Genomic DNA, 14,773 nt, shown 5'->3' with positions numbered 1-14,773 from the left:
CCATGTTGATTGGGAGGAGCTTCATCTACTTCTTCTACTATCAGGTGGTTGAAGTTTAGCGCCTCCTGCTGGCAGGGAGGCGACATACACAAGCTGGAACAAGGTTGCAGCACAATGGTGTAGTGAATTGGGCTTTTACCACAGTGTGTAGTTTGCTGGTTCTTTCCGTGTGTGGGTTTCCCACATGCCACATTTCATGGAAAGACAATAGAGATTATTCTGTTTTTTTTTTTTTTAAACTTTGATGTAAACTGAGAAAAAACAGAAAATGTTAGAGTTCTGCTCAGGCCAACTGTCTTGCTCTCAGTCAGCTGGCACGTAATCTAGTAACCTTTACTTTAGTAATCTAGTAATTAGAGTTTATGACATCTCATTACATCTAATGTCAGGGCAGTTCTGACAGTGTATGTTTCAAGTAACATTGAAATCTATTGATATCTAAATATTCCATACCATTCACTGGGATGAAATACTGCAACTGTATTTATCATTATCAAACAAAGCAGATAGAGAAAAACACAGGAAGTTGATCAATGCAGAACAAGGAAAGCAGCAACAGAAGCATCATATCCATGTAAGATCATTTTTATCATTAGGAGGCGAGGAATAATCAAATAGCAGGATTGAGAAGAATTCATTGTTTAGTTCTCTAAAGTAGCTAAAGTTCAATGTTTTCTCCCTCAACAGGATGTTGTGATGTGTTGGTCTTTTTGAATGTGAACCAATTCTTCATATATTTAAAGATAACTGTTATGGAAATCTTGTTTTGTCTCATAAAGAATGATGTGTAATTTTGCAATCTGTGCTCAAGGATGATCCGTGTCAGCACTGTTGAAACCTATGTGCTGCTTTTGGTGTCCTTCAATGCAGACTCAAAACAATCCAGCCTTTAAGAAGGGACTGTCTGACTTCAGAGTCAGACAAACTCCTGGACAACCATGCAGAGGTTGTACTGTGACTTTGTCTCTTCTTACAATAATAATCTAATAATGTTACGGTGGGATTTCAGAGGCTCAGGTGCGGAGAAACCAACTGGTGTCAAGCCAGCCCTCACTTCTGAAAACAACGTCAAGCCAGCCCCCACTCAATTTAGCGGTGCGCGTATACACTATGCATTACCGTAAGAGCAAACTCAGACCTATTTCTAAATAAAAGTGACGTTTAAATGAACGAGATTCATTCAGATAGTTGATGAAACACAAAGTAATACTATAACTAATAACAATAAAGAAGATTAATTAATTTATCGTTGATACAAACTAAGAAAAATGACATATCAATAAAATTATTTCCCACAGAAGCCAAAAAAACTTTTTTTTATTAGTATTAATGTTATTATAATACTATAGATATAAACCCACTCTGATCACGTTACTAAAATTAAAGGCCCAATAGAACAGTAGGTCTTGGAGAAATTCCGACTCATTTAACATCAGATTGATAGTAGACCTGATAAGGTGTATAAAATAAGAGCCCTCTGACAGCTTATCTGGGCTTGAATGACTCTGATATCAGACTAATTTTAAATGGAAGTTCCCTGTTGTCATCAAACCAATCCACATCAAACTGATAGTAGACCACCCCAGGATGCCACTCACCAAGCATCAGCCAGATCTGATGTGGAATTCCAAAATAAGAGCCCTTTGAAATACCATATCTGAGCACCTATTGTACCAAATTTGAAGTGATATTAAATGGAATTTCCAAGTTATCATTTCACCATTTCAATTCAGACTGATAGCAGGACACCCCAGGATGCCACACACCAAGTATCAGCCAGATCTGATGTGGAATTCCAAAATAAGAGCCTTCTGAAGTTGCTCATCAGAGCACCTATCACACTACTTTGAAGTGATATAAAATGGAATTTCCACGTTATCATTTCACAATTCCACTTCAGACTAATAGTAGGACACCCCAAGATGCCACACACCAAGTATCAGCCAGATCTGATGTGGAATTCCAAAATAAGAGCCTTCTGAAATACCATATCTGAGCACCTATCACACCAACTTTGAATTGATATAAAATGGAATTTCCACGTTATCATTTCACAATTCCACTTCAGACTGATAGTAGGACACCCCAGGATGCCTCTCACCAAGTATCAGCCAGATCTGATGTGGAATTCCAAAATAAGAGCCATTTGAAATTGCTCATCAGAGCAGCATTCATGCCAACTTTGAAGTGATATTAAATGGAATTTCCACGTTATCATTTCACCATTCCAATTCAGACTGATAGTAGGACACCCCAGGATGCCTCTCACCAAGTATCAGCCAGATCTGATGTGGAATTTCAAAACAAGAGCCATTTGAAATTGCTCATCAGAGCACCTATTGTACCAACTTTGAATTGATATAAAATGGAATTTCCACGTTATCATTTCACAATTCCACTTCAGACTAATAGTAGGACACCCCAAGATGCCACACACCAAGTATCAGCCAGATCTGATGTGGAATTCCAAAATAAGAGCCTTCTGAAATACCATATCTGAGCACCTATCACACCAACTTTGAATTGATATAAAATGGAATTTCCACGTTATCATTTCACAATTCCACTTCAGACTGATAGTAGGACACCCCAGGATGCCTCTCACCAAGTATCAGCCAGATCTGATGTGGAATTCCAAAATAAGAGCCATTTGAAATTGCTCATCAGAGCAGCATTCATGCCAACTTTGAAGTGATATAAAATGGAATTTCCACGTTATCATTTCACAATTCCACTTCAGACTGATAGTAGGACATCCCAGGATGCCTCTCACCAAGTATCAGCCAGATCTGATGTGGAATTCCAAAACAAGAGTGTACTGAAATAGCACATCTGAGCACCAATCACTATCTTAGTCTGATATCCATCCATCCATCCATCCATCCATCCATTTTCTGCCGCTTATCCAGGGCCGGGTCGTGGAGGCAGCAGTCCAAGCAGAGTTGCCCAGACTTCCCTCACCCCAGACACTTCTTCCAGCTCTTCCCATGGCATCCCAAGGCGTTCCCAGGCCAGCCGAGAGACATAGTCCCTCCAGCGTGTCCTAGGTCTGCCACAAGGCCTCCTACCGGAGGGACATGCCCGGAGCACCTCCCTCGGGATAGGGAGGCGTCCGGGGGGCAACCGAAACAGGTGCCCGAGCCACCTCAACTGGCTCCACTCGATGTGGAGGAGCAGTGGCTCTACTCCAAGCTCCTCCCTGGTGACTGAGCTCCTCACCCTATCTCTAAAGGTGACTGAGCTCCTCACCCTATCTCTAAAGGTGACTGAGCTCCTCTCCCTATCTCTAAAGGTGACTGAGCTCCTCTCCCTATCTCTAAAGGTGCGCCAGCCACCCTATGGATGAAGCTCATTTTAGCCACTTGTATCCGGGATCTCGTTCTTTCCCCAAACTGAACCCCCTCCGGCCCCTGGCTGTACCTAGAAATTCTGTGCATGTATGTGATTAACAGAATCGGTGACAAAGGACAGCCCTTCTGGAGGCCAACATTCACTGGGAACAGGTCCGACTTATTGCCGGCAATGCGAACCAAACTCTTGCTCCGGGAATACAAGGACCGAACAGCCCTTAACAAAGGGCCCCGGACTCCATACTCCCAGAGCACTCCCACAGGACGTCGCGAGGGAGTGTGATCCCTCTGTAGTTGGAACACACCCTCCGAACCCCTTCCTTGAAGAGAAGGACCACCACCCCAGTCTGCCAGTCCAGAGGTACCGTCCCCACCCGCCACGCGATATTGCAGAGATTAGTCAGCCACGACAGTCCCTGCACATCCAGAGACTTAAGGAACTCTGGGCGAATCTCATCCACTCCCGGTGCCTTACCACCGAGGAGCTTCGCAACTACCTCAGTAACTTCGGCTTGGGTAATGGACGAGTCCACCTCTGAGAACCCAGCCTCTGCTTCCTCAACGGAAGACGTGGTGGTGCGATTGAGGAGGTCCTCGAAGTATTCCTTCCACCGCCCGACGACATCCCCAGTTGAGGTCAACAGCTCCCCACATCGACTGTAAACAGTGTTGCTGCACCACCGGGTTCGGGGATTGCCGCCACAGGCGCCGGAGACCCTACGGCCACAGCTCTGAACAGCAGCTTCGACAATGGTAGTGGAGAACATGGTCCACTCGGACTCAATGTCTCCAGCCTCCCTCGGGATCTCCATAGGGTGGCTGGCGCACCTTTAGAGCTAGGGAGAGGAGCTCAGTCACCTTTAGAGCTAGGGAGAGGAGCTCAGTCACCCTCAGAGATAGGGAGAGGAGCTCAGTCACCTTTAGAGATAGGGAGAGGAGCTCAGTCACCTTTAGAGCTAGGGAGAGGAGCTCAGTCACCCTCAGAGATAGGGAGAGGAGCTCAGTCACCTTTAGAGATAGGGAGAGGAGCTCAGTCACCTTTAGAGATAGGGAGAGGAGCTCAGTCACCTTTAGAGATAGGGAGAGGAGCTCAGTCACCTTTAGAGATAGGGAGAGGAGCTCAGTCACCTTTAGAGATAGGGTGAGGAGCTCAGTCACCTTTAGAGATAGGGTGAGGAGCTCAGTCACCAGGGAGGAGCTTGGAGTAGAGCCACTGCTCCTCCACATCGAGTGGAGCCAGTTGAGGTGGCTCGGGCACCTGTTTCGGTTGCCCCCCGGACGCCTCCCTATCCCGAGGGAGGTGCTCCGGGCATGTCCCTCCGGTAGGAGGCCTTGTGGCAGACCTAGGACACGCTGGAGGGACTATGTCTCTCGGCTGGCCTGGGAACGCCTTGGGATGCCATGGGAAGAGCTGGAAGAAGTGTCTGGGGTGAGGGAAGTCTGGGCAACTCTGCTTGGACTGCTGCCTCCACGACCCGGCCCTGGATAAGCGGCAGAAAATGGATGGATGGATGGATGGATGGATATCAGACTAAGATAGTGATTGGTGCTCAGATGTGCTATTTCAGTACACTCTTGTTTTGGAATTCCACATCAGATCTGGCTGATACTTGGTGAGAGGCATCCTGGGGTGTCCTACTATCAGTCTGAATTGGAATGGTGAAATGATAACGTGGAAATTCCATTTAATATCACTTCAAAGTTGGCATGAATGCTGCTCTGATGAGCAATTTCAAATGGCTCTTATTTTGGAATTCCACATCAGATCTGGCTGATACTTGGTGAGAGGCACCCTGGGGTGTCCTACTATCAGTCTGAAGTGGAATTGTGAAATGATAACGTGGAAATTCCATTTTATGTCACTTCAAAGTTGGCACAATAGGTGCTCTGATGAGCAATTTCAAATGGCTCTTATTTTGGAATTCCACATCAGATCTGGCTGATACTTGGTGTGTGGCATCTTGGGGTGTCCTACTATCAGTCTGAAGTGGAATGGTGAAATGATAACGTGGAAATTCCATTTTATATCAATTCAAAGTTGGTACAATAGGTGCTCTGATGAGCAATTTCAAATGGCTCTTATTTTGGAATTCCACATCAGATCTGGCTGATACTTGGTGAGAGGCATCCTGGGGTGTCCTACTATCAGTCTGAAGTGGAATGGTGAAATGATAACGTGGAAATTCCATTTAATATCACTTCAAAGTTGGCATGAATGTTACTCAATTATGGTATTTCAAATGGCTCTTATTTTGAAATTTCTAATCAGATCTGGCTGATCCTTATCTATAGTATTATAATAACAGTAATACTAATAAAAAATAAAAAATGTTTGGCTTCTGTGGGCAATGGTTTTATAATTTCATTTTATTATAGTTCATAGTATTAGTTCATAATGATAGTATGAAAGTAATTTATTTTCTTTGTTGTTATTAGTTAGAGTATTAATTTGTGTTTCATTAACTATCTGAATGAAGGCGATATTTCGTTCATTGAAACGTCACTTTTATTTTGAAATAGGTCCGAGTTTGCTCTTACAGTAATGCATGGCGTATACGCGCACCAATTGAGTGGGGGCTGGCTTGACGTCGTTTTCCGAAGTGAGGGCTGGCTTGACACCAGTAGAAACCAGCGGGAGACAGATGAGTACGCTTGGAAGAGTTTATTCTTTAACAAGCGTGGATTGAAGGTGCTGCAGGCTCCGGAGGCAGGAGGTGAAGGCGGCTAGCTGAGGCAGGAGCTACTGGGGCACGAGTCACGGTGTGTCAGGAACCCAAGGAAGCCGAGGCTGGCGAGTCTTCAAAGGGGAAGCAAAGGAAACGACGTTAGTAGAAGACTAAACTAGGACAACGCACACGCAGGTCTACTAACTGAGGGAGTTTTACGATCCAGCGCCGAGTGGAGTCGAGCACACGCTTAAGAGGTGCAGCTGATCAGCAGAAAACGAGCTCCACCCGGTCGTCGCAGCTGGCCTGAATCAAGGTAGGTATTAGTCCCTCAGCAGTCCACCTCCACCTCCTTAAACACAGCCTGCAACCAAAAGGGGAGGAGAGACAAGAGAGGGAGAACACCCAGCCACGCCCCTAAGAGGCCTCTGAGGAGTGGGGCGTGACAAATAAACTTTCTCTTAAACTTTTCAATTGCTCTCAGTCTTTTTCCTGTGTATTCTGTCTCCCTGAGGTTTTCTTACTAGGAAAATTCTCCTGAAAATAACACTACTTAATAAAAAAAAAAAAAACAACAACCCTGTCTTTCTTTTGCGCCCTGTAAGAAACAAACACTCATGTTCAGGTCATTTTAAAGATACTGTGTGTTTAAACACCCTAAAGATGGATGTGATACGGTGATATATGAACATATTTACAACTGTAAAGAAGTATTTATATTGTGGAGGGATTTTTTTTGTTTTGTTTTGTTTGTTCAATCTTTTCGTGCTCTCTTTGAGTCTTTAATGGGCATACTCCTGCAACCCAAATACATAATTGTTTGGTTATTTGATCGCCCTGAATTAGATGTGTCTGTTTGTGAGATCTTAATGTCTCTGTCTTACAATTACTATGAAAAGGTTATCTTGTCATTAGTCAATGTACTGTACTTATTATTCCTTATTCAATTTTAACTTGTATTTTCATGTTCCAAAGAACTAAAATTGTTCCCAAAATTGTAAATTCTGAACTGAGTTGACCTGTATCATAAAAGTATCACAGTGCAGGTGACAATATAGTCAAACACCCCCCAAGCCTCCATCTTAATGTGTAACACAGCTAGGTAAATGTGCAGCAAATTTATTTTAGCAGTTTATTACTGTTGTCTTATAAGAAAACAAAATAGTAAGTTAGCACATATGTTCACTTTTCTTGTTTAAAATGCCACATTTTATTAAGTTATACATGGTCTGCTACCTTAATTTGCGAAGATATTCTACTTTTTCTGGCATCAAGCTTGAAGTTTTGTTGTGTCGGCTTTCCTTAAAGGAAAACACCATGCAGACAACAACAACAAGGAGGGTTTAACAAAGGCCCTACTGATTACTTCACCTCACATGGGATAATCTGGTCATGCATAGCACGTACTGCCCGCCCTAGACGACAGCTTGCTGCTTAAAATCAGCTGTGTGTCAGCAGTAGCTTGGACTGCCTGCATTTTTCTTGCTAAACGAAGCATATCATTCAAATCAGGGGTTAGTTCAATAGACCTGAAGGAGGTGACTCAAGGATATAATTGAGATGAGAGAATCTGCTTTAAGAAAGGTTCTTGTTGATATTCATCCATTTGTGAACGTCGAGGTTTTTGTATATCGCACATCTCTTTAAAAGATCCGCGTTATATTAGAAGGGAAGTAGGATTGGGAGGTTTGCAGGTGTCTCTCTCTCCCTCTCTCTCTCTCTCTCTCTCTCTCTCTCTCTCTCTCTCTCTCTTCCTCTCTCCTTTTGACTCACGCGCATCACTGTTGCTACAACTCTTTCCGCCACTCATGACAAACAGTTGAGCGAAGGTTTTGTTCCCCAGATTTCATGCCACAGTGAAAGATTAAAAGCTTAAATGTCAACCAGCCGAAATTGCAAATTCTGAGCCCATTGAAAATGGTTTTCATGAACTGATCTTTAATGAAAAATCTCAAATACAAAAGTTAAACAACCCAATATTTAACAGGCAAACACATTTAAAGTTAAGATAACTTCTGATTAAATAGTAAATATGTGAAGGCAACATGGTTTACAGTATTATTTATCATGGTTATACACAACATGTAAACTCTGACCCATTTCCATTCATCTCTTTATATCTAAATGTGTGAGTTGGACAAGGTTTATTTCTCTGCATGTGAGTCAAAGGGCACATTTCATATTGAAGTCGATAACAGGTTTGCCCCGGCTCCATCGGCACTGACGGCCTTTCTGTCGCTGGACGACTTGAACTCGTTTTGGATTTCCAGGAAGGTTTTGTTCTTGGTTTCAGGAAGTATGCAGGAAATGTATGTTGTCACCATGACGCAGACGACCAAGAAGACCATGAAGCAGTACTGCTGCAGCCCGATCTGCGAGGAAGAAATACCAGTGAGAACTATTCCTTCAAATATCTCAGTTTGAGTTTTCGATTCAAATAAAGAAGATGCGAGCAATGGTGTGAAACACTCACCACAATAAAAGGGAAGACGAGGCCAACGAAGAAGAAGCTCAACCAGTTGACTGACCCTGCGATCATGTACGCTGCGGGACGAGCGTTTTGTGTGAACAGCTCAGTCGTCAAGATGTTTGTCACGCCACCTTCACGGAGGAACACGCAACAATGGAAAGCAGTTATAACAACTGTGGAACTGCAGCTGCAGACGACAGACTGCAATGAAGAGAAAAGTTACTGGTTTGGTCACTTGCCTGGTCCCAGGCCAAAACTGAGGATAAAAGCAAAAACACAGGCCATGCTCAGGTATGGGACAACAGGACTGGCATCCTGATAGAGACACAATCGCACACATGAACACAAAGACATGAGTAAATGCAAACAATTTAGAAAATATCTCCATCATTTGAACTCATCACCTGGAAAGTGAGCGTCAGCGTGAATAAAACGCAGCAGATACTCATCAAAGTGTATCCTCCGATGATGAGGATTTTCCTTCCCAGAGATTCGACAAGCAGACCCTGTGAGTCACACGACATGTCACAAGATCAAAAACACTGCAGGCAAAACACCTTCTTTATAACTTCTCTTTGACTTTTCATAGTACGCTTTCGGCTTCGTTCCCCTTAATCCTGTGACGTACTATTCTCATCCTGCTACAAAAGCATATAGTAGTATCAGTGTTGTGAGTTAGTGACCATCTCTTTCTTTCAAAACTCGCTTTCTATTTATACTGGGAGATTAACAACTTCATTTCAGGGCAAGACAGCTTATTTTATTGAGCCCATTTCAATAAAAAAGCAAATGAATCGGTTTCAGACCAACAAATACAAGGAATATGACCAGTATTGTGGAAAATTACTCAAAATTAGGACTTCATTACAGTAACGGCAAAAAGTAGTGGGATATCTAAATGGTTTCTGAAAAATTAGAAGGGACACTTTGTCATGCCTGGATAACTAATTTGTACATTACTTTTTATTGTCTGTCTGATCTTGGATGTTTTCGGCCTTCATAGGACACTCTTTGTAATTCTGACAGAACTGTATGAGCATATTTCAAAACCTTTCTTTCATGAATGAGACTTCGGATCTTTATATTCTATTTATTCAAAGAAGAATCAGTACGAAAGTATAAAACTTGCAAACATTTCCATATATCTTACAAAAAAAAAAGAAAAAGTTAAGGATTTGTCACTGGAAAGTGCCTGCACACTACCCAGGCCTCCTATCCTACTATACATAATAGGCTATAAACAACAAACAAGTCTAAATGTGACATGGTGGATTCAGTACAGTTATCAAATGGTCACTTTCCCTCATGAAAAATGTATTATGTACAAATAAGCTGGTATTTTAGTGATGTTGTGACACATCAGCCGTGTGTTTTACTCAGTATTTCATCCTGACTTACATTTACATTTAAATTACACTTCCTTGGAAGTCAGATGGTTGTGAATACATATTATCTGTCTGTTGGATCTCTTTATTTTTTTCACCACTGTGTCCTTAAGAAACATCTTTGTTCATTGTTCAGTTTGAGGTTTCTTTCTTGAAAGATGAGTTTGTCCTCTTCATCATCATCATCATCCTTGGTCTTAAAGGATTTGTTTGTTTCTCTTTACAATGGACAGTATTTTTATCATTGTGGTCAGTCCCATGTGGTCACGTAGGTTCATTATTGCTGAATCCCTGATGGGGGAAAATAACACAGAGCTTCTACTCACTACTCAAAAAACATGAAGTTTTGAGGAACCTGCGTGACATTTTTGTATTTGTATTTGCTTGTACTTTATACTTCCATTCATCACGTTTCAGAGGGAATGTTTCATTATTCTGCTGCACTCCATTTGTTTGCTTTGAGAGGTAAATATCTGGACAAAAAACCCAGCTGCAATAATAAAATATCAGTGAAACAGTTCATTATTAGTTGATACCACATTTATTCACTCAGAGGTATCAAATAAGTAGTTTATTATTCTCTTACACATAATTTCATATATATTCAAGAGGAATGTACCTTCTAATGTTAAATTCCATTGGAATATTGGTACTTTTACTTTAGTAAGGAATCTAAATACATCTCTGACTACTGTCAGGTAGAAAATGAAATTAAAGAGTGACAAGGTGCAAATTCGTACTTACACATGTTAAAGCAGTGATGCATTCGCATGCTCCAGTGCCGACTGTGACATATGGTATTTTATCACTGGGAATACCAGATCGTTTGAACACATAATCTGCATAGAAGTAAATCTACAAATATGAAAAGAAGAAACACCAATTAAAAAAAAGAAAAACTGAATGCTTGAAAACTTTAAATGAACTTTTCTGAGTGTTGTGATCAGTACTAGATGATAGATGAATAGAATATTAGTATGTATCTACGTACTGCATTGATGCCATTGAGCTGTTGAGCAGCGCTGAGCAGAATGATGCTGAGAAGCTGCCAGCGAACACTTCGGTCAGCGAAGAGATCCCAGGGCTTCTTTGCTTCAAAACCCAGCAAATTATTCTTCTCCTTCTCAATATCATCCCATTCACCATCACAGTCCGCTGCACCGTGCAGCTGCTTCAGAGCTGCCGGTGGAAAAACACATTTCCCGGTCATTAGTGTCTTTAGCAGGCACTTATTGTGTCACGCGTTTTATGTTTTTGAGAATCGTAGTGGAAAAGTTTTTGAATCAAACTAAAGTTCATTTCACATCTCCAAAATATGATGGTCAATAAGGGCAAATAAGTAAGAGAATGTTAAAACATGCAACTCTATCACGGGCACGAAATGAATACATGAAAACATGGAGAACTTGTGTCGCTGTTTTACCTTTTTTACATCCATCAATATCTCCTTTGTTTATGAGCAGGTAGCGAGGGCTCTCTGGGAACCAGGGCAGGGTCACAAGCTGCAGAATCACTGGGATACATGTGGTGGAGAGCAGGATGGGCCAGTACTCTTCTCCTCCTAGGAGCTCTCTGAGTAATTAATGAATTGAGCCACATAATTTATCAGTGATATAGTGGCTCGAGCGAGGAGGCTGAACTGGAGGTGGCAGAGCATAATTCACAGGATTAAGAGTGACTACAGCTGGGCAGATCACGCTGGACAGTTTTTGACAGGGACGTGAGAGTCAAGGTTGAGACTGCTTGGTCATGTATGTACGCTGATGCAGGGAAAAAATATGGTGGATGGAGCAGGTCATGGAAAAGGAGAAGAGGAAGAGCTTTAGATAGGTGTAGGTATAGATTTTTAGGATAGAGTTGTTATTTTTTTTTTTAAAGGAAAATGTGGCAAATGCCAATGGGAAACTGCCCAAAGAAGACGATAGCAGTGTGTGGATGGATCTTATGAACTCAGCTGGATTCTGATGTAGAGGACTTACTTGAGGCCGATCACTTGTCCGGTCAGAATCCCACCAGTGATGAAGATTGAGGTGAACATTCCCATGGCTCCACGAAATGCTGTTGGAGCTATTTCCCCCAAATAAAGAGGCTGAACACAAAGGCCAATCCCTACAACAATGACAGGACAATTACAAAACAAGGCAAGGTTCAAACAAAATGTAAAAAAAAAACCCATCTAATTATGAATCCGTCTCTTTCAATGTTTCAAGAGGGAATCATTTAAATGTGCTACTGCATTTTTGTACCTGCATTTATTCCACACATCAGACGTCCAATGATCAGCAACTCAAAAACTCCCACAGAGTAACTGAGACCCATCAGCACCGCAGCAAGTAATGCAAAGATGTTGTTGGTCAATAGTGTCCCTTTCCTAAAACAACCAGCATACAATTAAAAGCCTCTGGTACAGAAAATAAAACGTGCAGCATTTATTTTCAATACATTGTTCTGTTCATACCTTCCCAGTTTCACAGACAGGGTGCTGCCTATTGACGCTCCTATTAGTCCTCCTATAGTGAAAATAGACACTATGGTGGACCAGAAGAGGGTAAGAATGTGCTCTGATATGTCAGCTTGATAACGCTCTCTCCACGTTTGGTTGATGAATCTTTGCACATACTGGAGAGAAAACAAGAATAAAATGAGATCCCGTGAGGAAACAAACACACATGTGTTTTTGTGTGTGTGTGCGTGTTTGTGTTTTCTCAATTTGCATGCTTTGACTTTTTCTTAAATAAATAAATTGAAGAAGTACTCTTACTCTATTTTTACACAAGTATCTGTACTGAACTGAGGAGAGTTGCTTTTTTTGGCAGCTCAACCAAATGCTGTGGAAAAGTTTTCATCAGGTCTGTTGAGAATCATGTGGGGGTCTAATAAGAAGCACAAGACCTCCTCAGATCGAACACGGGACTCTCCCCTGTTTGTGCATGCGCCAATAATACTAATAAAAACAAGAACACACGTCTCAATTCCTCAATTTTTTTCCCTACAATGAGAAACACCAAGTACCAAACTGTTGTTAGATCATGAATCCCAGTGGCCAAAAAACCCAGGATTTTTACCTCTGTGGGTGCATTGATGACAGAGACATTATATCCATACTGAAAGGTTCCTCCAATACAAGCAGCACATGCAGCCAGCAGAAGGGATTTGTTAGGAAACTGCAAATAAGAGAACAGATATAGCAATCATATTAAAACAGTATGGGTTAATAAAAGCACCATTCCAAGCCAAGATCCTCTTTTTTTGTTTTAAACCCACCCAAGCACTCCCAGCCTACCTTTAACCATGGAGTGTCTTTGAATTCTTTAATGAGCAGAGGCTCATATTCATTCACAAATTCACTAGGCATTTTGTCGCTGTTCTTTCCCATAAAGTCTGAAAAGCTTGCGCACAGAGCAGCTGTTCCCCAAGCAACAGCTTGTTCTCAACAGGAGAGTTCAACTGGATGTGAGGAAGGGTTTATCCCTTAAGTACAAGTGGCCGCTTGTCTTCAAATGTCCTTGTGGTGAAGAGAATCCGTAACTTATCCCATGTTTATCCAGATTTCACACATTATAGCCGCACCAAAAAGTGGATGAGAGGCATTCAAGTTAGAAAAAAAAGAGTCAAATAAAACAGGGTGTCTTTAGTAAGTAAAAAGTAGAAGTCTCCGCTGCACATGACCATCAGTCATTTTCAAAGAAGTGAGCGAAAGAGTAAAGGGACTTGTGATAAATGAACGTCTGACAGAACCTTTCTGTCTGTCAATATTGAATTACAGAGCTGGATGTCCTCTGAAAGACCACATGCTTCACTAGAAATCAAGCATTTCTCAGTTACCTCATAATACTGTGTGAATATCCCAAGATTTTCCTTCCATTTTTTCTGAAACCTCACATTAACTTTTAACAACGCTAGAAGTAATAAATTACAATAACCCTCCTATAATTAGGCAGTATTATGGGGAGACTTCATACTCATACTTAAGTACTTCATCTAATGTACATATTAAAATTTCTGTTTAATATGTGAAGCACCATTTAAGGTGAGTTTTGAATTTTGAAAAGTGCTCTCTGAAAGCAAATTCATATTATTATCAATAATTTGCTAAGATTTATTGTCAACCGAGTATGTCAATAATTCAAATTTGAATTTTTTATTACTATTGTGCATGTTTTAGACTCCATTTCCAGCTAATCAGTGTCTCTTCTGAGCTGAATTAGTACTTAAATATACTTTTTTATCTGAGGAATGTGCTTTAAATGTAAATATTGTAGTGAGCGCACGGTGGTGTAGTGGTTAGAAGCCTCTTCGGTTTCAGGCTGGCTGTTGGGCCATTCCTGCATGGAGCTTTTCCTCTTCTCCTTGCATATATGTGTGGGATTTCTGAAGATATTCTGGTTTCCTCCCACAGTGCAAAAACAGTCACTTGAGATTAACTCATGACTTTGGGTTGCTGATAGGTGTGAATGTGAGTGCATGTGACAGCCTGTCTCTCAGTGTTTGCCCTGTGACAGACAAACGGCAGATTCTTCCTTACTTGGAAGAAGGGTGGCAGACATTTTATGGAGCAGGTGGATCACTTGAGCCCCTGCTATTGAACGTAGTTAAAAATACCAATATAGAGCATGAACATGCTGCTCAAAGGACAGTTTATTGTCGATGGTGATGTAGGTTGTTATACTTTTATATGACCTCTACGATCCGGTTGTTAATGATGAACGACAGACAGCTTCTTCCTATGATCGATCCACATCTCTTTTGTTTGTGACACACAGAAGCTGAAGGAGGGATTCAGTGCACCACTGGGTCATAACAGTTGTTACTTGGTAAGAAATGTCAACAGTCTTTCCACCTCCAATCCATGTTCTGAAGGTGTAAAGCAAACAAAGTTAAGTGTATCTACACTACAAATTG

General features: G+C 41.6%; 1 protein-coding gene across 1 annotated transcript; it reads right to left on the bottom strand.

The window, feature by feature from the left end:
* Positions 1-7,948: 7,948 nt before the first annotated feature.
* Positions 7,949-13,226, bottom strand: slc2a11b (solute carrier family 2 member 11b; the record flags this gene model as incomplete). Its single annotated transcript, XM_080499314.1, has 12 exons — positions 7,949-8,388; positions 8,490-8,617; positions 8,726-8,801; positions 8,891-8,992; positions 10,616-10,726; positions 10,863-11,050; positions 11,295-11,443; positions 11,851-11,980; positions 12,118-12,242; positions 12,330-12,490; positions 12,937-13,035; positions 13,155-13,226. 12 exons carry the CDS (start codon positions 13,224-13,226, stop codon positions 8,194-8,196), a joined length of 1,536 nt encoding a protein of 511 aa, XP_080355440.1. The 3' UTR covers positions 7,949-8,193.
* Positions 13,227-14,773: the final 1,547 nt, after the last annotated feature.

This window comes from Blennius ocellaris (genome assembly GCF_963422515.1).
Source record: "Blennius ocellaris genome assembly, chromosome: 7".
Classification (NCBI taxonomy): Eukaryota; Metazoa; Chordata; class Actinopteri; order Blenniiformes; family Blenniidae; genus Blennius; species Blennius ocellaris.
This window is presented reverse-complemented; position numbering and strand designations above follow the sequence as displayed.